This window comes from Camelus ferus, chromosome 16 (genome assembly GCF_009834535.1).
Source record: "Camelus ferus isolate YT-003-E chromosome 16, BCGSAC_Cfer_1.0, whole genome shotgun sequence".
Lineage (NCBI taxonomy): Eukaryota > Metazoa > Chordata > Mammalia > Artiodactyla > Camelidae > Camelus > Camelus ferus.
Genome location: NC_045711.1, coordinates 21,418,042 through 21,443,924, shown reverse-complemented (window position 1 = coordinate 21,443,924; position 25,883 = coordinate 21,418,042). Strand labels below are relative to the sequence as shown.

The 25,883-nt window shown below is 58.1% G+C and overlaps 1 protein-coding gene across 3 annotated transcripts in view; it reads left to right on the top strand.

The window, feature by feature from the left end:
• Window positions 1-25,883, top strand: part of ENDOV (endonuclease V) — a 91,918-nt gene that overhangs the window by 63,249 nt on the left and 2,786 nt on the right. For 2 of the 3 annotated variants that reach the window (XM_032456634.1, XM_032456635.1), the window contains exon 10: window positions 25,643-25,849. In XM_032456634.1, the coding sequence (XP_032312525.1) occupies window positions 25,643-25,818 (176 nt within the window). In that variant the 3' untranslated portion in view covers window positions 25,819-25,849. Of the gene's footprint in view, window positions 1-13,105; window positions 13,174-25,642; window positions 25,850-25,883 lie in introns of those variants that run through there. The other variant, XM_032456640.1, reaches the window with a different exon arrangement.

Below are 25,883 nucleotides of genomic sequence, written 5' to 3'. Positions count from 1 at the left end.
TCCATGGGACCCCTGCCGGGAATCGCTGGTGTCTGAAAGGCTACCGTTATTCCTACTTCTTCATCTGGACCTCACTCCCTCCCAGAGAGCGCTTAGGTGATGCCACCAGCCCGGCAGCCTACAGGCCCCTCCTCGAGATTTCGTTTCCAAGGAGGGGCCTTCACTGGGGTGGGGGGTTGTTTTGCGCTTTGCAGGGAGGGAGGAGGAGGCACGTGAGAGCTCTGGCTCTGGCGGGGGGTGGGAGAGAAACAAGGGGGGTGGGGGGGAGCACAGATGGGCACTTGGGCAAGTTCATAACAGCGCCCTGCCTGCGGGGGCTCTGCCTGGGGGCGTGTCAGCCCCCGCAGGCTCCGGCAAGGCCACTGGCTCTCTCGTCTCTGAAGGCCGGGATTCATGTACCCGGGTCTGCCTTCTGACATTGTTCCAGAGTGATTAAGTTAAGCCTCCTGGGGCCAGCTGGAGAGCGAGGACAAATTGCTTTGCAAAACTGATTTGCTACCGTAGCATTTGCAGCCCGGGGCGCCCACAGCGGCAGGTGCGTTGGCGTTGGTGCCCTCCCCTCCCCCCCAAGAGGGCTCAATGGCCATGTGCACACAGGTCACATGCCACGTGTCCGGGACAGGATTTGGGCACCGCTCATGTCAGTGCGCACATCTGTGTCCACTCGTGGTGGGCTCACGGCAAACCCTCAGTGTCTCTAATGCCCACGTGGGGCAGACGGCCACCCACAGCCCCAGCCTTCAGGGAGACTTGTCCCAAAGACCCCTGGAGGGTCTATTTCCCTGGAATATCATGGGTACCACAGGGGCGAGAGCCGGGGTCCAAACATCTGAGACTTGAAAGTTCCCTAAGAAGAGGGGCAGAGCCGATGCTAGACCAGGGTCTCTGGACCCCAGCGGGGACTTTTCACCCCCAGGCTGCCTTCCTGCGTTCCTGGGGGAAATTGGGCAAGGCAAATATCGCAGTTTTCAAGCAATCTGTGAACTCAGATGATGGTAAGATGAGGCCCACAGGCCACACAGCTGGGCAGCTGGGGACCATCCCAGGAAGGAGGGTGTGCTAGGGCCAGGGGGTCCACCAGACAGGAAAACGTGGCTGGTATCGCCACCCAGATGGAACAGGACAGACAGTTCCTTCCTGGCAGGCCCGCGGTGCGTTAGAAAGCACACGCTTGGCAATGGAGACAGCTTGGCCTGGCTGCTGCCCAGGAAACAGAGAGGACTCAGGCCCCGGGGTGCTGCGGGCTTCCCGGCCTGCTTCCCATGCAGTCTGCGAGCCCTGGCTTGGAGCACCCTCTGGACACTGCTAGGCAGTGGGAAGATGGTCAGGGAGCCTGGCAGTGAGAGGCGGCTTCGGCACCACACCTGGGCTGGAGCCAGCTCCTCCGCTCCGCTGCTCTGTGACCTCAGACAGGTGACTTCACCTCTCTGGGCTGTGTCGACGGTTAAATTAGACAAACCCCATAAAGCTCTTAGAATGGGGCTGGTCTGCAGAAATAAATTAGTAAAACTGATTAGTAAATGCTGCTGCTGTTCGTTTTTGTCTTTCCCTCCCTCAGGATGCTCCGGTTCTTGTAATAGCACGAGGGAGTGAAGGACGGGATAAGCCGGTGGTCCTGGGCTAGGGGGCTCTGGCCTGTTGTGCAGGCCGGGCCCTTGCACCACAGCACTGCCCCACTCTAACCGCTTAAATTTTTCAATTTAAATTAAAAAATTTTTAAATTGTAGTAAAATATACATAACAAAATGTATCATTTTAACCATTTTTAAGTGTGCAGTTCAGTGGTGTTACGCACATTCACGGTGGTAAGCAGCCGTCTGCAGAGCTCTTTGACTTTCCCGAATTGAAGCTCTGTCCCCACGAAACACGAATTCCCCATCTCCCCGCCTCCAGCCCCGGGCACCTACCGTTCCGCCTTCCGTCTCCATGGATCTCACTCCTCTGGGGACCTCATGTAAGTGGGACCACACACACTTGTCCTTTGGCGACGGGCCGACGTCACTGAGCAGTGTCCTCAAGGTCCACCCGTGTTGCAGCAGGTGTCAGAACGTCCTTCCTTTTCAAGGCTGAGTAAGATTCCACTGTCTGGATGGACCACACTTTCTGTATCCACTCACCGGAAGCTTGAGTGGCTTCCTCCCTCTGGTGACGGTGGGCAGCGCTGCCAGAAAGGCGGGCGCACCAGTATCTCTTCTAGACTCTGCCTTCACTTCTCTTAAATACGCTCCCAGAAGTGGGCTTTCTGGATCATGTGGCCCCCACCCCCCATTACACATGCAGGAGCTGGGGCTACACGGAGATATTCGCCCAGGGTCGCAGCCTCTCCACCCCACCCCCTCGCCTCCGGCTCCCCGGCGGCCCATCCTGGGCCTTCCAGAAGGCTCTCTGGAAGAGGTGAGCCGTGATGGCTGCACTGAAGGAGTCATCACCATCGTCCCAGGGAGGGGCGTGCAGGCCAGCGTGGCAAGTGGCCGGTCACCAACCGGCCTGGACTGAGTGTGACACGTCCTGGTGCTGGGAAGACAGCTGTGAGGTCCCCCGAGGGGAGATATGGATGGGCAGCAAGCTCAAAGGCAGCAGGAGGGGCACGAGGCCGCAGGCTCTGCTCCCCTCTGCATCAGGGCCTGTCACCGGCAGCATGGGCAGGCGCCCTCTGCCCCTGGCGGCCACCTCGGCTTCTGCGGGACTTGGGGAGTGCCCGTCCCCAGCGTGGGAGGCCGGGAGGCCTGGAGGCTCTCCGCGGCTCGGATGGGGGGCTCAGCAGGAGGGGCTCCTGCTGCATGTCCTCTGTCCCAGGGCCTGCACAGCGCTCTGGGGGGTCAGCAGAGCCGCCTGGCCTTGGTGGGGATGCGGGCTCTGCCCTTCCCAGGCTGGTCCTGTCCCGGAGCAGGGTTGGCCTTGAGAGGCTGGGGTCCTGCCCCAAAGCCTCTTCAGTTTCCTTATAAGAACCAAAGGGCTCCCTGCTTCCCAGGGGACCCAGACACAGACAGGTGGCTCTGGTGGCATGTCCTCAATGAATTGTCTTGAGTAGTCCCACCCCCCCTGCAGATAGGGCCGCACTCCGCCCCTGTGGCTGGAAGCCTCTGGCAGTAGACGAATCGGGGCTGAGCGTCACTTCAGCCCAGGGTGTCCCAGACCTTCCACGTCACAGTGACTCGGTCGGTCCCTGAATGCCCGAGGTGCAGGGAGGCCTCCGGCTGACCTGTGTTGGACCTTGGGCGGGAAGAGAAAGGACACCTGTCACTTGTGGCAGCTGACATCTCGGGATGCTTGAGACTGTACCAGAGCCAGGTCCCGCATCCTGACCGGTGCGGTGGCCGAGGGGTCGGCCCAGCTGCCCGGGTCCGGCCCAAGCTGGGTTCTCTTGTCTCTGTTCTCCTGTGAGGTAACCAGTACCCGCTAACCACTTCCTTCTCAGCTTAACTTGACCCCAGTTAGAGTTTTTCCCTTGCACCCGCAGCCTGGCCGGGCAGGGAGGCTGGCTCACCTCTTACCCACCAACTTATCCCTGGGATGTGGGCCAGGCAGCTGGGAGGGGTGGAATGGGCTGGGTTCCAGAAACAAAGGAGGCTCGCTGGGGAGAGGTGGTGCGGTGGTGAGGGGTGTGTGTGTCGGGAAGAGCCCGAAAGGAACCTGCCCGCCTCTGAAGGCCACGCAGCTGGACAGGAGCACAGCTTTGCCTGCACCCCACACCCCCCACGCCCCAAACAAGCCCGGGTTAGGGTCCTGCTGCACCAACTACCAGCTGTGGGTCTGTGCCCAAATTCCCGCCTCTGAACGCCAATAAGGACGTCTGAAACACAGTGATACTAGGACATGGGGTTGCGGGGAAGATGTCAGGAGGAGAAATGCAGAAAGTGCCTCGCACCGTGTCTGGACGTAATGGGTTCTCCTTCACTCTAAACGTGCCGTCCATCCCAGCCAACTGGGGCCGGCAGCGGCCGGGAATGTGGGTCAGGAGCTTAAGGCCCCGCCTGCCCGCGGGCCCCTCCCTGCACGAGGGAGCCGGGCGCCCTCCGCAGGCCACGCTCCGGGACAGAGCGCGGGGCGGCTGCGGGCTCTCGGTGCCTGCGGCCTCCAGGATTCCTGTGGTTGGGATCCCTGTGCCTCTGACTATTGGTAAAGTATTTTGCTGCTGGGAAGCCTTGAGCATCTCCACCAAGGGACATAAATAAAAACAGTAACTTGGCTGTAGGCAAGCTTCGCCTGGTGTGTCCAGCCCGGAGCGCCCTGGCATGCTGCAAGGCGGCCCTTGCCAGCGGGTTCAGGGGGAGGCGATCAGCCGCTCGCGCTCTGTGTTTCTGGGTCAGGTACCTCTTATTCTCTGGGCTGCAAATGGAGTGGGGGATGAGCCAGGTGCCCCTACCCCGGTGGCACGGGAGGGTGGGGAGGCAGGCCAGAGGGTGACATCTCTCCACTGCCTCCCCGCAGCTGGACGTGGAGTGTGCAGATGGGGACGTGTTGGTCAGAACCTAGAGCTGGGGGTATGGGCGGGGCTTTGGAGCCAGGCCAATGTGGGTGCAAGTCCTGGTCCGCGTGCATTGCCTGTGCCTGTGCGCAGGTCCCACCAATTCAATAAATCTTGGCCTTCGGGGTGCAGAACAGAAACGGTGACGGTCTCCAATTCCAGGGGCTGGGCCACGTGTGCAGCCCTCAGCTTCGTCCTGCCCTGGCCTGCCCCGCACAGGTGGTCCGGGGTGAGGCCCAGCTGCCTGTGGGGTGTCCCCATCTCCCACCCCAGCACAGAGGAGGTGCCTGGCCTGCCTGCTGCAGGGAGGGGGCCTGACCTCGTCCTGGGTCAAAGATGGGACTGAACACTGGTCGGTGGGAACTTCCTCGGGAGGGGGAGAGGGGCAGGTGTGCGGGCTGCTGGGGGGCCTAGAGTCCAGCCAGGCTCATTGGGCCCGGCAGCCTGGGGTCCGAGAGGGCTCAGAGGGTCCCTAGGCTGCTCCCCAGTTTTTATCTGACAGCGAGGCTTCTACCCCCATCTAACCCGAGCCTCTGTCTTCTTTACTTTGAACATTGTGATGGCGTGTTTTCACTTATTATTTTTATACTTAATAGCACTTTTCTGAACATGGAAAAATACAGGCCCATGAGAGATGATTCAGACTGTACGGTTAGCTACTGAGGCCCCTCCAATGCGACCTGTGGCTCCCAAACACTCTGACATTCCCTGGATGTTTCCGGGAGCCCCGCACCTGGGAGCAGAGGGGACGGGAGATTCGGGGCTGGAAGTCTCCCGGGGCGGCAGAGCTGAAGAGGGTGGAGGTGGGACTCCAGCAGGGGGAGCGGGCAAAGGAGAGGCCTTCACTAGGGGCCGGGGGCCGTCCCAGAGTGAGGCCAGCCTGACGTTATGTGGGTTATGTTTGGCATCTGGGGGTTCACAGGAGTGAGAGCAGAAGAGGGCAGAGGGCAGGGGGCAAAGGGAGGGAGGAGCAGGATGCGGGGCAGCCGAGGAGGCCCCAGAAGGCGCAAGCGTCCCCCCCGGCCCTCCAGGGGAGCAGCAGGACCACCGGTCTGCGTCCCCCTTCCCCTCCTCTCCACGCCCCCCGACCCCCTGCGGCCTGGATGGGGGCCCAGGGAGCTGTGGGCCGGAGCCGCTCTGACCCGGTGACCTTCCCTGCGGCCGCGGCCAAGCTCCCTTCACGGCAGGATGGGAGCTGGGTTTGCCCGGGGCCTCTGGCCCTGACCTCCTCGTCCTGGTTGCTTCCTGCCTCCCGTCGCCACACGTTCCCCTCAATGCTCTCTAAACCCCGGGCGCTGTGCCTTCGTCGCTCCGTCTGGACCTCCGCTCGGGCTCCACCGGGCAAGGTCAGGCTGGCGCCGGAGCTTGGAGCAAGGATTTGGGGTGCCCGGCACAGCACCACCTCCAGGAACGAGACAGGTGGGGCCTTGGGGCTGCGCCCCAGACAGCTGAGCAGCAGGCCACAGCCCAAGTGTGACCCCCGCCAGGGACATCCTCCCGATGCCGTGGCCCAATGTGCGTGAGGAGGGACAGGTGTGTGTGTGTGGGAGGACCAGCTCCGCGTCTGAGAGCGGCAGCAGTAATGCAGAGGGCACAGCTCAGGGGTCACTGAGATAACGTGTGCCTGGCACAAGGCCTGGCACCCAGTGAGAGTCTCCATCTGTCTGTCCGTCTCCCTCCCTCCCGCATCACGTCCTCACCTGCAGAATGGAGGTGGCCTGGATGTCCCGGTGAGAGCCGCGTGCCCCCAGGTTCCCAGGATCCTTGTGTCCACTTCTGGTTGCTGACCGTCTGCCTGGTGCTGGGGCAGCAGGGGCGTGAGCATCTTCTACTGACTAGAACGTCTCAGGGGAGGGGTGTGGGTTATTGGGCTCCCCATTTATGGATGGGAGCACCGAGGCTGGGAATGACTGAGGCACTGGGCCCGGGGCCCGGAGCTGGTCCTGGTGGACTCAGGATGCAAGCTCGGTGCTCGACCCCACAGCCCTGCTCTTCATCCGTGCTCTGTGGGCAGCCTCCTGCCTGCTCCGGATGCCCCGCAGCTTGGCGAGGACCCTGGCGGTGGAGGGCAGAGGGCCAGGGGAGCTCGTCCTGCAGTGGGTGACTGCACTGGCGTCACCACCAGCCCTATAGGTGGCCACACGTGTCCTGCTCTGGATTCTGACAGGTTGCAGCTTGTTTTTCGAGACTTGTCAGCATGGGGCTGCCAGGAAGGCAGGCGCCTGTCTCTAAGAGGGATGTCTACCCAGCTCTCCTGCTGAGGGGTCATGTTCCACAATGCCTACACAGCTCAGGGCCGGTCCCTGTAAGATGGAGCCTTGAGAGGGTCGGCCAGGGGCGCAGATAGCTTTGGATTTAAAACGGGGCCAAAGCTTTCGCTAGCTCGGTCAAACAGTTCCCTGAATGTGGACGTTTGGCTGAAGTCAGGGGGTCGACATCAGCTGCTGCTCCCCACAACCCTGCCCAGAACCCCCCCAAGTGCCCTCCCCCAGGTCCCCCCATCTCTGATTTCAGAGTCATCTCTGCGCGATCTCCCAGCTCCTGCAAGCCGCCACGCATGACGCCTGCCCTCCGAGGCTGCATGAATAATAGAACTGAAATCATCCCTAGTTAAAAATAGGTACTCTTCTTAATAAATATCTTATGGACTGTCTTCAGGATACACAGGTCCCCTGTCTGAAGAGGTAAAGCAAACCCTCCTATCAAACCCAAAGACCAGCCCAGTGTCCCCGCGGCCACGGCTCCCGAGCGGGACCCACCCCCTCTGTGGTGATGTCCAGTGGAACCAGCCCACGTGTGGGAGGGACAGAACTCCCAGCCAGGAGCAGCTTGGGAATTCTTGGGCGTGTTGGTCACCCATGAATTTTATGGGGCAAGTCAGTTATCCAGTGCCCTTTGGTTAGTGAGGCTTGGAGTTCATAAAAGCCAAAAGCAGGTTCTCATGTTCCTGCTGTGCAGAGGACTCCCCCTCTGAGCAGCAGCTGGCACATCAGGGGGCAGCCTTCTGGAGGAAGAGAAAATTCTGGGTAGGGAGGTGGAAGTAGTTGGAGTTTGAAGTGCTGGCCCGTTTCAGAAAACTCTGCAAATGCAGTGCAACCTTGAAGGTCTGTGTTAATTAGGACACGGCCTGGTCTAGATACAGCAAATGAATCTGAGGAATCTGCAGAAACAGCTGCCAGTCTAGACCACCCCTACCTCATATGAGCCGCCCCTGGAAGACAGGGGCAGGCAGGAAACGCGGGGGTCTGCCCAGCATGCAGACCACTCAAAGTAACCCCCACTCTGCAGGCTCCAAGAGAATGGGTGTTGAAGAAGTGGCACGTGCTGGAGCTGGGACAGAGGAAGCAAAGGGGCTCTGGGGCCCGTGCTTCAGTGCTTGGGCCCTCTGCCAGTGCTGACAACTCCACACCCCCTCTGGTTTCCTAGGACTGAGCTCAGAGTCCCTTCCCTGTAAGGCCTACCTGCTTTGAGGAGGGGCCACTGTCTCCCTGGTGCCCAGCTTGCCTTGAGGACATTTTGGTTTAGCACCCAGCACCCTGATGGCTGGGTGGATGGATAGATGGATAGATGGATGGACAGATGGGTGGATGAGTAGATGGATGGGTGGATGGGTGGATGGATTGATGGGTGGGTGGATGGATGGGTGGGTGGATGGTTAGATGGATAGACAGATGGGTGGATGGAGAGATGGGTGGGTGGCTGGATGAATAATGGATGGTTGGATGGGTGGATGGATGTGTGAATGATGAAAAAGACACCCTGTATCAGATTCCAAAGGGTAACTGATCACAGAGTAAAAATGGGAACCCAGTCACTCTCGCTCCAGAGCTGGTCCTGCAGGTGGCTACTGTGCTTTTATCCTTCTCTTCGCCCGCTGCCCTCTGTCCTCTGCTTCCCAGTTTCTGCATTATTGACTGGAAAGTCAGGGATTGGGGGGCAGGGAGAAGGAGCTGGGGGATGGGGGCAGACCTGCAGAGAATGGACAGTGAGGATTCAAGGACCAGACGCTGGGCTCTCCCATGTGGCCCTTGAGACCCTGAGTGGCCAGACTGGCCCTCCACGCGGGAGAGCCAAGGCGCCTTAAGGCGCTGCGACGTACCCTGATATTCCTCAAACAAAGCCAGCCCTGGGGCGTCGGGCAGTCGGAACGCAGCGCCCACTCAGGCTTGCGCTGGGCGAGGCTTTGTGGGGAACACAAAAGAAGTTAAAAAAAAAAAAAGACATCCAATTATTTCAAAAGAAAGAGGATTTTTAAAAATCTTTGCCACTGTGCCTACGCTTGTTTTGTGTTCTTTAGTTTGGAAGGTACAAGGGAAGAAAATCAGGAAATGTTTTCACTTCTCTGTGATTGAGCAAACTCTTAAAATATTAAACTGTGGCTTAATAATTGATTAAAACTAATCTCAGTGGGAGCCAATCACCCATCTGCAGGATCTCTTTAAACTTTTAGGGGCTTTTAGCTCCCCCCGGCTGCCTAAGCTTTCTCTTGTCTGATCCATTCAGGGCTCAGCAGACGCTGTGCCTCTCGTGGGCTGACGATGTCAGGGCGCCTTTTGAACTGCTGGCGGGCGGAGCTGACCGAGGCTGGGTTCAGAAGCAGCGAAGTCTTAGCGACACTGTGAAGAGGCGGCAATGGGGGGGGGGGCAGGGGGAGTCAGAGCGGCTGCACATCATGGGACTGAGCTCTCTAAGACCCAGGGGGAGGCAGAGGTGAGCTGTGTGGCCTGCGGAGCCACTTCAGTTGCCCACACTTGAGTTTTCCTGCAGAACAACAATGGTGCTGGCCTCTCCGGGTTTCACGGGGACACCGGGACACTGAGCAGAGTGGTTTGGAACGTGGGCTTGGGCGTCGGACTGCCATGGTCCAGCCCTTCCCCACAGGGTTACTTCGTGTACGACTTGGGACAGTTTCTTCTCTGCAATGAGTGGCCTCTCTGTGCCTCAGTTTCCTCATCTATAAAATGGGGGTAAGCGTAGAAATGCCTGTCTGAGCCGATTAGGGAAGACATTCTCAGCAATAGCCGGGGCTGGAGGAGGGCTCCACTGGGTTTGCTGTGCTGATTTTAAAGAAAGTACCTTGAATTCCATAAGATAAATGGCCCTTCTGGAAACAGCCAATGTCCTCAAAACTGAGTCTTGAAGAGATATATGCACACCCATGTTCACAGCAGCACTATTCACAACGGCCGGGAAAATGGGAGCAACTACCACGTCCAGCAGTGGATAAACGGATAAACGAAACGTGGTCCATCCGTACAACGGCTGCTCAGTGAGAAAAGGCAGATGCAACAGGACAGACACTCTGTGACCTGCTTACACGAGGTCCCTGAGGCAGCCGGCTTCACAAGGACACAGCAGAACGGTGGGGACCGGGGCTGGGGGAGTTAGTGTTTCATGGGGAGAGAGTTTCAGTTTGGGAAGATGAAGCTCCGCCGGTGGACGGCGGTGCCGGCCGCTCGGCGGTGTGAATGGACTTAGCTGTTGAACTGTGCGCCTCAAACGGTTAGGATGGTCAATGTTCTGTATGTGTGTCTTACCACAATGAAAAGTCATAATTGAAACAACACGAAGCACACCTGCCTCCTGTCCGGGCGTCTCGCCTGGTTGGGACCAGACCCGCTTGCTGCCTGTGGGCCGTGCTCAGCTGGGCAGAGATGGGGCAGGGCCCCCCCCACCCCCCCATGACAGCTCAGCGGGGGATCCCCCGCCGCTTGCTGGGCTGTCTGCAGCCCAGCCAAGCGACGCTTCAAGGGCCCACAGCTGGATCAGCTGACCGCATCCTTCCATGCTGTTGGCGGGAGTGGAAAGGGTTCTGGCCTCTTCGGAAGGGGCTCCTTAGGAAGGTGTGTGGAGAACCTCAGACGTGCCCAGGCCGGAGCCCCTGAGGAGTGGAGTTGGGGTTGGAACACTGCCTGGTCCTGGCTTAGCCTCGTGTTCATTCTTGGCTCCAAGAAATAGCACTACCATTTGACGGTGGAATACGGGAAGGGAGGATGGAGACAGGGCCTGGACCCGACCCCTGATAACTCCCCCTCTCAAGAGACCACAGGCAGCAGTTGTGACAAACCTGTCTGAGACCCTGGTAGCTGCGATCTGCACTCCTGCCGCCTTCCTGGAGCGTCCTGCCTAGAAAGTTCTTTCACATGCTCAAGCCCCTTTAACCCCTACAGCCCTCCCACCTCGTCTCCTTGTGCAGACTTGTCTATTTAAAACGGCCAAGGAAGGTGCACCTTCTCAGGGGGCGGTGGGGCAGGCCTGTGGGAGACCAGACCTTGGGGGTCCATTGGGGAAGGACGCCCCGCACTGAGAGTCACAGCGAGAAGGGCCCCAACCACGCAGAGCTGGGATCGAAGGTCCGGCTTCCTTTTTCTCAGTCCTCCGCTTAACACGCCAGTATGTGCACGCGCTCTTTTAAAAAGTCAAATTAGAAAAGGAAAAGCAAAAAGAAGCAAACAATACAGAGAGGGAGGCATATAAAGAGCTCCCCTCCTGCTCCTCCATTCTCAGCCCCAAGGGCAAGGCTGCATCTTTAACTGTCCAGCCGTCGCCTCTGAGAGCCTGAATGACGTGCTTATAACGCCGTTTCTCGCTTCATCCGCTTTAGAGATTATCTGTGGACCTGCTGACTCCCTGCTGTTCTGGGGCGGCTTTGCTCACTGACACCGCCTGCCCCCGCCCCCCGCCCCGTGCAGTTCCGGGGACAAGGGGGCGCCGGCCTGCATTCCTGGGACGCCCCTGCTTCCAGCCCCGCTCCGGTTCTGTGCTGTCCAGGTCGGTGGCTTTCGTTCCGATCCGGGGCAGCAACTGTCTGAGGTGATGCTCCCCATTGACAGCTGAGCACGTGAGCACTCCGCAGGCCAGCGGGCAGGGCCACTCCCCGTCCCCACAGGACTGCGTGCCTGGGCTGTCTCCCACGGGGGGCTCAGAGCCCCTCCTTGTCTTCATCTGTGTGTGTTGGACGGGCCTTTCTTACAGGCACTCCTTCTCCTGCGTCTTGACTGCTTTGTCCTTTCCCTCTGGGGAGAGGAAGGCCCTGCCCCCCTCCTCCCTGGTACCTTGTACCTCAAGGCTCAGAGCAGGGGCTCCGCGCTCGGCCCCGGGCTTCCTGGCGCAGACCCCGTCACTCCTGGACTTCTCACCGCCTTTCTTTCTGCCGCTGCATCTTGGAGTTTGCTCCGAAGTCACCGTGTCACTGTGGCACCTCGGGCTTTCTTGTTCATGCTGAGGCTTTGTCCTGGGGACGTGGGCTGTCCGTCTGCATGTGAGACGAGCAAGGCTGGTGCGGAGTGGGCCGGGCTGCAGGGCAGCTTTGGACAGCCCCCGGGGTGCCGGCATCGTGCTGGTGATGGGGGCCACCAACAGCCACAGAGCTCGATGCCTCTATTCCAGGTGGGGAGGTGGGGAAGCTGAGACCCAGGGGTCAGGCGGCTTGTCCAAGGTCACATGGCAAGTGAGTGGCCAGAACCCAGATGCGGAGTCAAGAATCCAGGCCCCTCCGCCGGGCCACAGCCGCCTTGGGGGAGCCACCCAGGAGAGCCAGGCTTTCTAAGCACTCGAGCCATCTGCAGAGCTCCCCCAAGAGGCTCGTGGCCCGGCCCGGACAGCTCTGCTCCTTGGCACTACCCTTTCTCCCCTGGCTCCCCTGGGCTCCATCCACAGCCGCCCTTCCCAACAAGGGCACGTCCTGAGGCTTCAGAACAAACACAGCCCCTGGGGCTGTCTGACCAGAAAACACAGGCCAGGCGTGCACTGCAGGGCCTTCACGCTGAGGAGGGTTTGCTGTTCCGTTGCCTTGAACAATCCAGCATGACAGTTAGCTGTAGATCTGAGTCCCCACGTGTCTGGGAGAAGGGCCCCGGGCTGGGGCTGTCGGCAGAGGGGCTGCCGGCCTTTGGGGCCCACGGGCGGGCTCTCAGGCCGGCTTCGAGGGGACGGGCTGCGGGCCACTCGGCCTCCTTCCGTGACCTGGGAGGCTGTCTCTTCCAGCCGTCGTTCGCCTTCCCACAGGCTGCCCCACGGGGCTCACTTTTCACGCCCAATCACAGACCGTTGGTGCAGGGTGGCCTCCCGTCCTGTCCCTTCCTTGTGGGGGCAGGGTACAGGGGGTCTGGTGGGACTGGCCAGGCCACTCGGTGGCTCCCTGGGGGCCCTGCTGGTGTTGGGGGCAGGGTGGCTGCATTAGTCAGGGTCCTCCAGAGAAACAGAACCAGTAGGATATATATACGGGGCGGTGGGGGTGGAGGGAGGAAAGGGCTTATTTGAAGTAATTGGCTCCTGAGATTGTGGGGCTGGCACGTCTGAAATCTGAAATCCAAAATCCTAGGCCTTTCCAGGAGTTGCCGTTGCAGTCTTGAGCCCAAAGGCGGTCTGGAGGCAAAATTCCTCCCCGTTCTGGGGACCTCAGTCTTTCCTCTTAAGGCCTTTGCCGGATTCGACGAGGCCCACCCACAGTACGGAGGGTCATCTACTGTCCTGAAAGTCTGCCGAGTTACACCCCGTCTGATGCTGTGTGCCAGAAATCGACACTCTGTAACTGATGATACTTCAATTTAAAACAATTTTAAAAAGGAAAAAAACCAGCTCTCATCAGCACTGAAAAATAAATAGATGAATCTCATCTGAAATGTATGTTCACAGCAACATCTGGACGGTTGACCACACAGCTGGGTGCCCTGGCCCAGCCAAGCTGACACAGAGAAGTAACGATGGCACGGTGCCGAGCGCACAGTGTGGAACATTTGGTATCCCTGGCCCCTGCCCGCTCAGCACCATGGTGTCCCCAGACTTGTGACAACCAAAGGCAAGTCCCCTCCATGCTTCGGTATGAGCCCTGGGTCAGGGAGCCGGGGAGTCCTGCAACCTCTCTGCAGAGATGGGGGAGCCGGAAGTCACCTGGGACCCCCCAGCCAGAGCCCCATCTAGCTTTTCTGCTCAACTGGGGATTAAACAACTTAAGTCCAGGGAACGCCTCCTCACCCACGTCCTCCAGGGCACAGGATGGGTCCTGAACCCTCAGCGGGCCTCCTGCAACGTCCCACCTCTCCTGTTTCGGGTTCTCTGCCCATCAGTCTGGGGCCCCCGGCTGTGGCGGCCTCTGGTAAACAGCCACAATAGCGGCCTTGGAAACCGGCCCAGAAATTGGAGATTTCTGTGATAATTAGAGCTTGCCTGGGGTCCAGCCCCCGGGGACGGTGTGTGGTAGGAATGGAGCTGTTTCGTTTCATCCCCAGGTGGGAGACTGTGGTTAGGAATTCTGATGCGGCTGAGTCCCTGCTACCCTGGCCCCTGTACTCCGGAAGCCTGGTGTGTGCAGCTCAGAGTCAGGGCGGCTGATGCGGACCTGCTGTTTGCCAGCTTTGGGCAGTTCACCAGTCCCCAGGCCCAGACTTGCCGAGGTAAATGCTATGCCCTTTTCATTGGGCTGTCATGCATAAAACTGCCACTGTGTTCCCTCGTTCCTGCCCCCCAGTGAGCCCTGCAGCTGACAGCTGCCGGCACACTGGGGTGCTCCTGAGGACAAGCCCACGATGGGTGTACCCCCTTTCCCTTCCAGCCTAGCTTGACAGCCTTGGTCCAGGGCCCCAGACAAATTCAGGAGTGGTTTTGTGCCCTTGTGTACACCCAGCAGAGCACACGCTTGGCACTACAGCCCTGGCCGTTGGGGGTCTGGCTGGACCATGGCTGGGGTGGGGAGGAAGAGGAGACGGGGCCGCTGGCCATGGGATTTCAGCCTCCCCGCTTGGCTGGGTGCGCCCGTCCCCCCTCTGACCTGGACTACTGCCCTCACCACCTCCTGCCCCATCCAAACGGGGAGGGAGGCCAGCGAGACAGGGAAAGAAGACAGGGCATCCGGGACCGCAGTGGCAGGGGAAACCGCGGTGGGCCTGGGCTCCATGCCATGGTGGCCACAGTGAGCTGCTATAGAGCGGGCACGTTTGTGTGTCCGCCCCTGCAGCAGGCTCCTCGTGGGCCCCCTCCCGGTGCCCCTTCCCCCTCACAGTCACACAAGCCCCACGTGCATCTTTAAAGAGGGCTTATACGTGGGTAAAAAGCCACTTCAAGCGTCTGCCTCTAGGTACAGAGCTGTGCAAGGACACAGTTCACGCAGGTGCTTCATGCTGGTATTTCTGCGTCTTTTTATAAAGTCATGCCATTTCCTTTTCTTTTAAATTGAAATACAGTCAAATTACAGTGTGTGTTAATGTCTGGTGTCCAGCACAGTGATTCATTTATATATATAAATACATTCCTTTTCGTGTTCTTTTTTCATCATAGGCCCTTACAAGACATTGAATGAAGTTCCCTGTGCTCTACAGGAGGACCCTGTTGTTTACTTACACACAGTAGTTAATATCTACAAATCCCAGCCTCCCAGTTTATCCCTCTTCGTTCCCTTCCCCACTGGTAACCATAAGTATGTTTTCTATGCCTGTGAGTCTGTCTCTGTTTTGTAAATAAGTTCATTTGTGTCATTTTTTAAAGATTCCGCACGTGAGTGGTACCTTGTGGTATTTCTCTTTCTCTTTCTGGCTTACTTCACTAAGAACGACCGTCTCCAGGTCCATCTGCGTTGCTGCAAATGGCATTATTTTATTCTTTTTTATGGCTGAGTGGTATTCCATTGTGTGTGTGTGTGTATGTGTGAGTGTGTGTATCACAACTTTGTTGAAGTCATGTCTTTTCTAATGATGTGACTTGGTTATTTTATTGAAAGCTCTGCAATCGGTGTTTGATTAGTGACTCATTCTCACTGATGAGTGGGATCGCAGGTCCGAGACACACCACCGAACCTCCACAAGCTCACCATCTCGGAGGCGGCACAGGTGTAACGACGCGATGTGCAGCCCTGCCTGAGGTGAGACAGCTTGTCGACCAAGCCTCCCCTGTTCTGAATCTGCCTCTTGAAAAAGTCCAAGTGCTTTTTCCTAGAAGAGGATTTGTCAAGTCGTTGCTTGAGCCAGTGAGTTCTAGAAGCATTGATTAGGCTGAAGAAAACATTTTCTTTTGAACAATGTAATCCTATAGAGCTAGCCAAAGAACGTGATTTACAGCATCTAACTTTTTTCACACAACAACCTTATGGGATGGGCAGAGTAAGAACGACGCCCACCCCGTTTTAAAACTGAGGGAGGTTACAGAGCCGCTGAATGGTAGATTCTGGGTAAGAACTTCTGCTCCTTGGCCAGAGAGTCTTTTATTCACCCACTCATTCATCCACCCACCTGCCCATCCGCGCATCCATCTATCCATTTATCCATCCGTTCACGCATCTGTTCACCCACCCCCCAGCCGGCCGTTGCCAGGCCCAGGGCTAAGCACTGGGGGACAGAGGTGGCTCCAGCTCTCAGAGAACTCCCAGTCCAGAATGTTGTTGGGTCCCAGAGGTTACAGTGGTGCCTTCTGTTCTCCTTGCCATTTCAAGATTAGCTTCTTGGCCCACAGACAACCTGGGAACAGACGCCTTTGGCCAGGCTGGGGGCTCGGTGCAACCACAAGTGATGAGGTGCAGGAAAGAGCGCTGACATCCCACAAAATCCTGGCGGTCCCAGCACGAAGTGCTGAGTAGCGCTCGTGTGGTGCCTGAGCCTCCGGGCAATCGTGGGAGAGGATTTCTGATCTCCCTGCGGACACTAAGAGGCAGCAAATCTTCTTTTGATGGATTAATGGATCCAAATGTCATGAGGGCTCCTGATTTATAGCCCGTATTCTCATCTGCCCGCCATAGCCTGGCAGACTCTGAGGGAAAAGTTCTTGGGCAGCAGGGTCAAGTGAAGGTTGTTCTTTTAAAGCAAGAGGAGAACATTGTGACAATACAGGAGCAATGTCATGAAAGATGAGCCCTGACACGCTCAGCAACTGGGAGGAGGATCGGCTCCGGGGGATGGCTCCCCAGCTCGCAGATCCAGACTCTCAGCTCTTGGGAGCCCAGGCTCTGGGGAACTGACTCGTGATAACCCAACTCACAGGAGGCTGAATGATGGACCCTAATGGCTATGTACTCCTTCCAGTGGGAGGGAGGCTCACAGTCCCACAGTCCCACAGTCCCGGCCTCTGGCCTGCAGTAGCTCATCTCCCCTGAAGCTAAGCCAGAAAACAAGGGTCTTTCACACACGTTACCTCATTTAAGTCTCTCCCGCAGCAGACCCCTGAGGGGCCATGACTGAGGCTTACTGACGGGCCAGACCTCTTCCAAAGTAGCCCAGGTGTCAGGGCAGCGCTGGACTCGAACTCAAGCCCAAGGCCCCTTCCCAGCCTCCCTTCTCCACCTGGCACAGCAGCCACCACCCTTGCCCTCAAGGATCCAAACTTAGTCCTAAGAACTTAGATGCCAACAGCTCTTCCTTGGAGACCAAATTATAGGTGAGAATTGAAATTTTGTGTGGGTGGCAAACATACGTGATTCCTGGATGCTCAGGAAAACCAGCAGAGCAGGTGGGTTAGTCCTGCACCAGGGAACACCAGGCTCTGGCTCTGGGGTGAAGACGGACTTGGGGCCAAGGGCGTTGAGGGGTCTCAGCGGGGACCAGCAGCCGCCAGGAAGCCCAGGGGGTCCTCTGGGGGTCCTTCTCATAAGTGACAGAGGAGTCAGAGGCCCCTCTCCTGGCAGCGCCGGACAAACAGCACAGGACTGTCCTTTGGGACCCCAGTCTCTAGACCCCACGCAGACCCCTCCTGACGTCACTCCCTGGAGACCCTGGATTCTGGAAGATTCCGTCTCAGCCAGTGTGTATTAGATAAAGTGTGTGGTGTGTGTGGTGTGTGTGGGAGGGTGAGGTGTGTGGGGCGTGTGTGTGCTGTTGGTGGCAGAATGTGGGAGAGCCTGGGGATCCTGGTCGAGGGGCTGGCAGATAACTGGAAGGTGAAGTTACAAGTGAGAGAGTTAGAGAAAGAGTCTAGATTATTGCTGCGTAACAAATTATCCCGAACGGATGTGGCTCAAAGTAGCAGTTACCACAGTTTCAGTGGGTCAGTGGCCTGCTGTGACCTGGTCCCCTGAGGGCTGCGGTCCCTCCCGAGGCTCCCCTGGGGACGATGCTCTTCCTTGCTCCCTCGAGTGGCTGCTGGCGGGATCGGCTCCCCGCCGAGTGGGCCTCTGCGTAGAGCATCTCTCAGCGTGGCAGCTGTTTCATCAGCGCGACCACGCCGGAGGGGAGAGGGGGACCAGCGGGAGTGATCACGGGCGGGGGTCTCGGGCATCGTGACTCAGTCATGAACGCGACCAGTCCTTACCTCTGCCACGGTCTCATCAGAAGCAAGTCCCCAGTCCGCCCATACTCTGGGGAGGGCGTCACGCAGAGGCGGGCTGGGGCTTGTCAGAGGACTGATGGCGACTGATGGGCGCTGGGCTAAGCCTTCACTCACACCAAGTTATGGTGGCCTGGACAAAACGCTGCCAGGCGTAGGTCCTGTTACTACGCTCACTTCATCAACAAGGACGCCGTGGCTCAGAGAGGTTGTCTGGCCTTCTCAAGCTCACACATCTGCGGGGCAGAGCTGGAATGAGCACCCAGGTTGGCAGGGCCCGAGGCCTTCCCGGCTCCTCTCCAGGGTCTTTGCTCATTTGGCTTTGCCCTGGCTGTTCCCACACTCTTCCCCCATCACCAGACAAAACCCACCGGCTCAACTCTCCCGCCAGACGCCAGCCACTGAGAGCCCTCCATCCGCTGACAGGCGCAGGACGCGCGCCCCACGCGGATTTCCCGCGGCGGCGGGGAGCGGGGGTGGCTAGGCCTCTGGGGCACCCCCCTGCTGTCCCACCCCTACGCCCCAGATGCCCTGTCAGCAGTCGAAACTTCCTTTGAGTGAGAGCAATGAGGGTGCCGGAGATTCCTGCTGCAACCAAGGAAACCCAGGGGGTCGGAGCGGGGGCGGCGGCCGTGCCGTCCCCACGCTCGCCCTACGACCGCTGACCCCACGGCTCGAGGGCTTTGCTGTCTGACAGCCGGGCGGACCTGGGCCTGCAGGAGCTGGCACACAGGACAGGTCATCCTTTAAAAATTATGGTGAGATATTTATAACATAAAATTTTCCATTTTAATCATTTTTAAGTGTACAGTCAGTGGCTAGTGTGCAGTCATTCACATTGTAGCGCAACCAGCACCACCACCCGTCACCCGACCTTTGTCATCGTCCTAAATTGGACCCCTGTGCCCAGTACACAATCCGCCCCCGTTCCCATTCCCCTGGCCTCTGGAAAGCACCAGTCTGCTTTCTGTCTCTGTGGATCTGACTCCTCTAGGGACCTCATCTGAGTGGAATCAGGCAGTATTTCTTTGGTGACTGGCCGATGTCACTGAGCATCACGTCCTCAAGGCTCATCCGCGTCGTAGTGGGTGTCAGGGTTTCCTTCCTTCTTACGGCTGAGGGAGCGTCCACCGAGCGGACGGGCCGCACTGCTTTACCCAGTCATCCGTCCATGGGCACTTGGGCTGCTTCCGCTCCTTGGTGGTTGTAAGTGATGCCGCCTTGAACCCGGCCGTGCGAGCGTCTGTCCAGGGTGGGGCACTGTGATGGGAGGGAACGGGGTGGAGGGAATGGCCACCAGAGTGGCGTTGCGGCAGTGGGGACTCTGCCTCCTTCAAAGTGACCTGCCTCTGGCTTGACCACTGCTCACTCTGTGAAGCTCCTCAGTTGCGTGGCCCCTGAGTGCCAGGACCAACCTTCTCCATAAGTGGGGGCTCCCCCAGCACCCCAGGGAGGGTGGGGATGTAGGGGAGACTGGAGAGCTGTCACAAATGAGCTGACAGGCAGTCGAATCCCGGACCGACTACCCTCGTTCTGGATTGTTCCAGGGCCCAGGCGCACCCACGCCTGGTGCAGAGGGGCAAAGCAGCATGCAGAAGTGTCACCGTCTGATGACAAAGATGTCAACAAGGCAATGCCCTCCTTGTCAGGTCACGCTTTCCTCACCTGCACCAGTCAGTGAGCGAGGACGAGACCTTGGAGGCCCGCCCCGGGAAGTGTGATTGAGCCGTGTCTGTGTTGGTCAGCTACTGGTCCAGGAACGGTGCATAACAAGCCAGCCCAACTCAGGGCTTTGCACGGCAGCACCGACCCTCCTGGATCTGCGGGGGCTGGGGGCTGCTTCACCCCGCAGGTTGGCTCTCTTGCCCCCCTTGGGTGGGTGGGCTCACTAGGGCAGCCTCTGGCTCTGGAGAAAGAGGCAAACAAGGGGGAGAGTCTACCCTCCCCCAGTACGTTCCCAGCCCCCGATTTTGCCACTCCACTGGTGTCTCAGTGGCCAAATCAAGTGTCAAGGCCAAGTCTGAAATCCAGGGCCAGGGAAGCACGTTCTGCCTCCGCGGGAAGAGCCACAGGTCACGTGACGGGGGCAGGGACACGGGGTTGGGGAAGGGAGGTGAAGAATGGGGGCAAGTCTGCCTCCTTTCTGGAACGTTCCAACAAATGCTGGATGGCCACCGTTCCTTGCCTCCATTCTGGCCCTGGAGGGTAGGTTTATTTGTTCTCACTATCAGATGCTCCAATTGACTCCAGTTCCAAAATTCTGTGACTTTTAATCCACGCCTGATGAACTGTACATGCACAATGAAGTTCATTCTCTGCCAAGAAAACCCCAATGGGCCCAGGGTCCCTCCTTTGTCCTCAGAGCCCCTATAAGTGTATCTTTTTTTGTTCCAGGCTTCCTGGGAAATAAGAGATTTTGTCCATGGGTTGCTGGGTATTAGCAGAGCTATTTGCGGCTGGAGGGAAACGCAGAACTTGTCGTGCGTCTGCGGGAGCTGTGCTGGTGGGGTCTGGGAGAAGGAAGCGGTGTGCTGAGAATCCGCCAGAGTTGTGGCTGTCAGCTGCCTCGACTGTCAGACGCACTCTTTTTGGGGGTGTGTGTGTGTGTGTGTGTGTGCGCGCTGTGAAGTTTCCTTGCTCTTGGCTGTTTCCGAGAAGGGCCTGGATTACTGAAGAAAATCCAGCTTATGTGTCCAAGGGCAAAGCAGGCTGTTTATCTTTGACTTGCACACGCTCTGCGCATCTCCTGAGGGTTGACTCTAAGTAGGATTTATGTCTCCCCAGATGGAAGGTAAAAAAACAAGAAGCCGGCACTGAGTCTGCAGGAGGTGGTGTAGCCAGCACGCGGCTTGCCGTATGCTTCATGTGGATTTCAGAAAAGAGGGTTTTGGGGGGGGGTATTAAAACCAGCAATTTTGAAAATCTGCCCTAGTGTTATGAAGCGATCCTGGCGTGGAATGTGTGTGGCTGGAACTTTCTGCTGGGCTGTGGGAGCTGGGCTGCGGCCAGGGGCTAGGGACATATTCCTAGAGATGCCCTCGCCCTTTGTGACACTCAGGTACGTGAAGGGAGACTCAGGTCTTCAGAGACAAGTGTGCAGAGAGCTATGGTGCTCAACTCGGGGGACATCTGGCAAATTCTGGAGCCATTTGGGGTTGTCACAATTGGGAGAGGGTAAGTGCTTCTGGCACCTAGTGGGTGGAGACCGGGGAGCTTCTGAACACCCCGCCACACACAGGGCGGCCCCACAACGGAGAGTCACCTGCCCAGAGTAATATTCTGCCTGACAGAGGAAGGAAGCCCTGCACCCTCTGCGGCAGGGGTGACCCTTGGGGAAGTGATGCCCGGTGAAATGAGCCAGCTGGAGAGAACAGACGCTGTGGCCCTGTCCACGTCTCTGGTGTCCCTGGAGTAGTCAGACCCAGAGACAGGAAGCAGAGCGGTGGGCGCCCGGGGCGGGGAGCTCGTGTTTGGTGGGGACAGAGTTTGGGAAGGTGGGAAAGTTCTGGAGACAGACGGGGTGATGGCTGCACAACAGAGTGAATGTGCTTGCTGCCACTGAACTACGCACTCAGAAATGGTTACAAGTGTCACGCATACTTACTGCAATTTTTAAAGATGCTGAAATGCAACAGGAACAAAACAATCATTTGCCCAAAGTGTCAGCAGTGCCGAGGCCCGGGACACCTGGCGTGAGAGGTGTGTGACAGGTCGGTGCTCTGTGTGGGCAGCTATGGCTGTGCAGGGTTAGACGCAGCCATTTCACATACGTGTCACCCAAGTGTCACGGCCTGCGGAGCAGCAGTTGCCCAAAGCCCCTCCTGCCCCCCCCCCATACCCATAGTCCCCGTTCCGAATCACGTGAAAGCAGCCTCACATGCGCTCACGATCCAGGGGGTCGCCGGGAGGACCTCGTCCCTTCTGGCCATCCTGCTGTGGTTTGGTGTCACCTGCCTCTGTGATCAGGGACCCTCGAGGGAGGGCCCGTGTCTGTGCCCATGTGCTCCCTGGACACATCCAAGCTGCTTCTTGCAGAACGACCCCCTCAACGCTATGCCACACAGTGTCACCTGGCCCCCAGCAGCCCTGCTTGTGCCCAGAGTCCCCAGAGTCCCCCCCGGTCCCAGCTCCTCCAGCTGGAACCCTGCCCCATCTGACTGGGCTTAGCTCTGCCCGCACAGCTCGAACCACGTGCCAGCCCTCCATCACCTTCACCTCCGCCGCGTCCCGAGGAAGCTCTTCCTACCTCCCTTCGTTTCAGTCAGCAGCTCCTGTGCTGGCCTGGGGGGCACCTCGCCGCTGGGACGCCTGGTGGCCCATGTGCCCTGGGCCCAGTCTGCCTGAGCTGGAAACGTGGGGGTGCTCGCTGCGGCCCCCTCCCTGCCCCAGCCTCGACCACTGGGCCCCCATCGTCCTATCTCCTGAATTTCTCAGACCCCTCTCCCCCTACCTCCAAGCCCCAGCCCAGGTTTGGACCCCTCCACATTTTACCTGGGCCGCCGAAGCAGATTCCTATGCTGTCGTTGGTCATTGGGACAGTGGGAACACTGTGACTGGTGGAGGGCTGGCCCTCCTCTGCTGGCTGTCAGAGCCAAGCCCGAGGTCTCCCCGCCCCCCAGCTGCCATCCTTAATGATTGTGGACACAGAAGTGACTGGGACATGCTGGTCAGCTCAGTGGGACCTCCCTTTTCCCTCTGGAGCTGGCCACCCTCTCCAGCTACCGGGCCCACTCATGCGCCAGCAGCATGTCCCCACCCCCGACCCCAAGCAGCGTTACCTCCCAGCTTCTGCTTCCTCCGGTGCCTTCCCTCACCCCCTGATTTGGGGATGTGCTTGGCCTCCCCAGCCGTGACCAGTGGCGCCCCTCACTGTGTCCCACTGAGCCCTGACCCCCTGGACAGAGGCCTTGTCCAGCTTGTTGAGTGATGTGTCCCCATGGCAGGTGCTAGGGAAAACGCCAAGCTCATGGGCACCTGGGCCACCCTACTCTGGAGGCTTCTCCACTTTGTGGGGCTCATTTCCAGCTGTCCATTCCCCTCAGTCCCTTACCTGCAGGTATTTCCTGAGTGCCTGTTCCCAGGCAGACACGGGGCCGGAGCCGCCCGAGACAGACCCCGCTCTGCCCTCACCGGGCCCGCCTTCCAGAGGTGGGGGCAGGCGGTGAACAGGTCAGCCGTGCAGGTGAGATGTGCCAGGAGGTGAGGAGGGCCGGGGTGGGGGGCGGAGGGGGACCTGAGGGCGTGAGAGCAGGGAGACGGGGGGACCTGGAGCAGCATGTTCCAGGCCGAGGGAGCTGCACGTGCAAGGCCTGGAGCGGAGGATGAGTTTGGCTTGGGGGTCCCAGGAGGAGCCCAGAGCTCACTGTGACTGCAGCTCAGCGAAAGGCCGTGAAGAGACAGGCAGTCAGAGAGGTACTAGGGTCAGATCCTGCCAAGCTTTGGTGGTGATGGTAAGATGTCTAGGTTTGTCCTTTGTGAATTGGGCTGTTGGAGGCTTTTGCACCCTGGAGGGTCCCTAATCTGATTTAAGTTTTATAAGAATCATTTTGCAAAATTTCTGCTAAGCCCTGTCTCATTGCGCCCTCAGGACTCGGTGCCCTGGGTAAGCCCATTGTTCCCCCATTCTGCAGATGAGAAAATTGAGGTGCAGAGAGGGAAGTGAGCTGCCTAACAGGGCTCAGAGCTCACGAGGGGCAGAGCCGGCTCGTTCCCAAGGCCCGCTGCGGCCCGCACTGCCGTGCACCCAGCCCCACCACACGCTCTCCCAGTGACGCCGCTGGGTGGTGTCAGGTCACCGTGGAGGGTTCCCAGGTCCACCTTGTCTTTTTGGAAAGTAAACTGGCTCGTGGGAAATTCAGCCCTCTCCTTGACTCTCATTTCCTTTGTGATCTAACCAAGTGCTTGCGGGGAGACTGCGTGGCAGCAGTGGCTGTGTTGAAAGGCTACAGGGAAGGGGGGGGCGACAGACCTTGGACCCGAGCTGGGGGTTCTGACCTTGATGGACCACGTTAGGTCAGTGGTGAAGCCTCTGGTTCCAGAAACGAGTTTCTGCGCCGGCCCAGGGCCCGCCTCGCAGCTCTCATCATGCAGATCTTTTTAATCTGGTGGAAATCAACTTGACAGTTACAAGGCTGGTCTTTTTTTTTTTTTTTTTCATTTCAAGCTCACTCAGCCCCCTGCTCTGATGAGAGCTGGGCTCCCAGAAGCCTCTGGAAAGCCCTCCTCAGGCTGACTTGGGACTGGCTGGTCCCCACTGGAGCGGAGCAGGGAGATCGCCCCTTGGGGATGCTCCCCTGTCCCGGCTGCTCCCCCCACCTCTTTGGGGAACAGGGATTGAAAGATGCATAAAAATTAAAACCGTACTCAAAATAAAGGAACGGGGAATATATATTTCCAAAGGCGATAACCATCGCAATCACTTTCACTCAAAGTTAATAAAAATACGTTCCGTAAACATAAACTCGGAGATTGGAGGCTGCGCTCCTGCCACCGCAGGAGGGAAGGCAGAGACTTCCAGAGTCACTCTTGACAGATCCCTCTGATTAAAAACCCGGGAAGGGAAAATATGGGAGGAAGATGGAGAGTTATGAGGGGAAAATAACTACCAAAACGATGACAAAAATTGAGACTACAAATTACATTTACAAATTTTCTCCTGGCTGACACTCTGCCCGGAACGCGGTCACATATCATAAGGTGGCGGGTGTGAATGATTCACGGGGGCGGGGGCTGTTCTGGACCCAGCACAGAGTGTTCTGATGTGCGGTGGCACCGGCGGCCCTTGGATGGCTTACTCCAGGCGTCTGCCGCCGCGGTCCCTGCAACCATCAGCCCGACTGCCACGGTGACAAGCCTCTCCCAGCCTCGGCAGCTGGGCTGTCTGCAGAAAGCCATCCAGGCTGCTCGCTGGAAACATTAATTTCAGATGGATAAATGGAAATTTCTGTCCTCTGTGCCTGCTGGTGTTTGCTTTCTGTGAGAAGAGAGCTGTGATCGTGGCTAGTTCCAGGTTCCTCCGGCCCTGCCTGGGCTGTGTCCCGCGAGGGCCACGCCCAGCCCTGCGGACACCTCCCGGCTCCTGAGCCGGAGGGCTCTGGACGCGCCGGCCCAGTTCCTGCCTGTGCCCAGCGTTTGGTCCTACCAGGTGACCTGACTCCTGAGCGCTTGGTGCACTTTCTGTGTCTTCCGTCATCAAAACTCAGATGAGACGCCGTTGTTCATTTATCGACTTTGCAAAACTCAAGATAATAAAACCAAGGAGGGAAAGCCCAAACACTCGGACTTGGTGAGGAGGGTGGGTGGTACCGTGCTCCGCTGGTCTGTATGCAGAGTGGAGTGAGGCTCCTGGAAGCAATGTGAGAAAGTCTCAGGGACCCTGAACAAGCTCATTCCCGTTGTTCTTCCTATGCGCTGAGTCATGTCCCCCAGAGACATACATCCAGGTCCTAAGTCCTGGTACCCATGATTGTGGCCTTGCTTAGAAATAGGGTCTTTGCAGATGTAATTAAGATGACTTGGGGGGCCCTTAATCTGACATGATTGGAGTCCTTGTAAGAAGAGGGGAGACACAGAGACACAGAGGACACCATGCAGTGACAGAGGCAGAGGCCGGGGTTCGGCTGGGCGGGCAGAGAAACACCAAGGATGGCAGACGACACCAGAACCTAACAGGCAGGGGACAGATTTTCTCCTGGAGCCTTCAGAGAGAGAGCTATGCCCTGTGGACACCTGGATTTCAGACTTCCGGCTTCTAGAACTGCGAGATGGTACATTTCCGTTGTTTTGAGTCCCCCAGTTTGTAACACTTTGTGGCGGCAGCCCCTAGTGAACTAATGCTGCTTTTTTTTTTTTTCACTCTTTAATTTCTAGGAAGAAGTTTTATAGCTCCTTACTGACCAAATTTATTTCCACTTCCTCCCGGGCACACAGGCCACATATCCCCGTCTCCCTTGCAGTCTCTCGGTAGCACGTGGCCGAGTGACAGAAGCTACAGACCTGGCCCCGAGAAGCTCAGCTCCCCTCCGAGCTGCCCCCTCTGGCTGGGAGAGACACCTAGCCGAGAGCCCCGGGTCCACGAGACAGAGAGAGTCCATCCTGTCGACTGAAAAAACAAACACACAACCTAGAAGCTGAGAGGTATGTTTATTCCGCTGACGTTCTGAGGACTCGA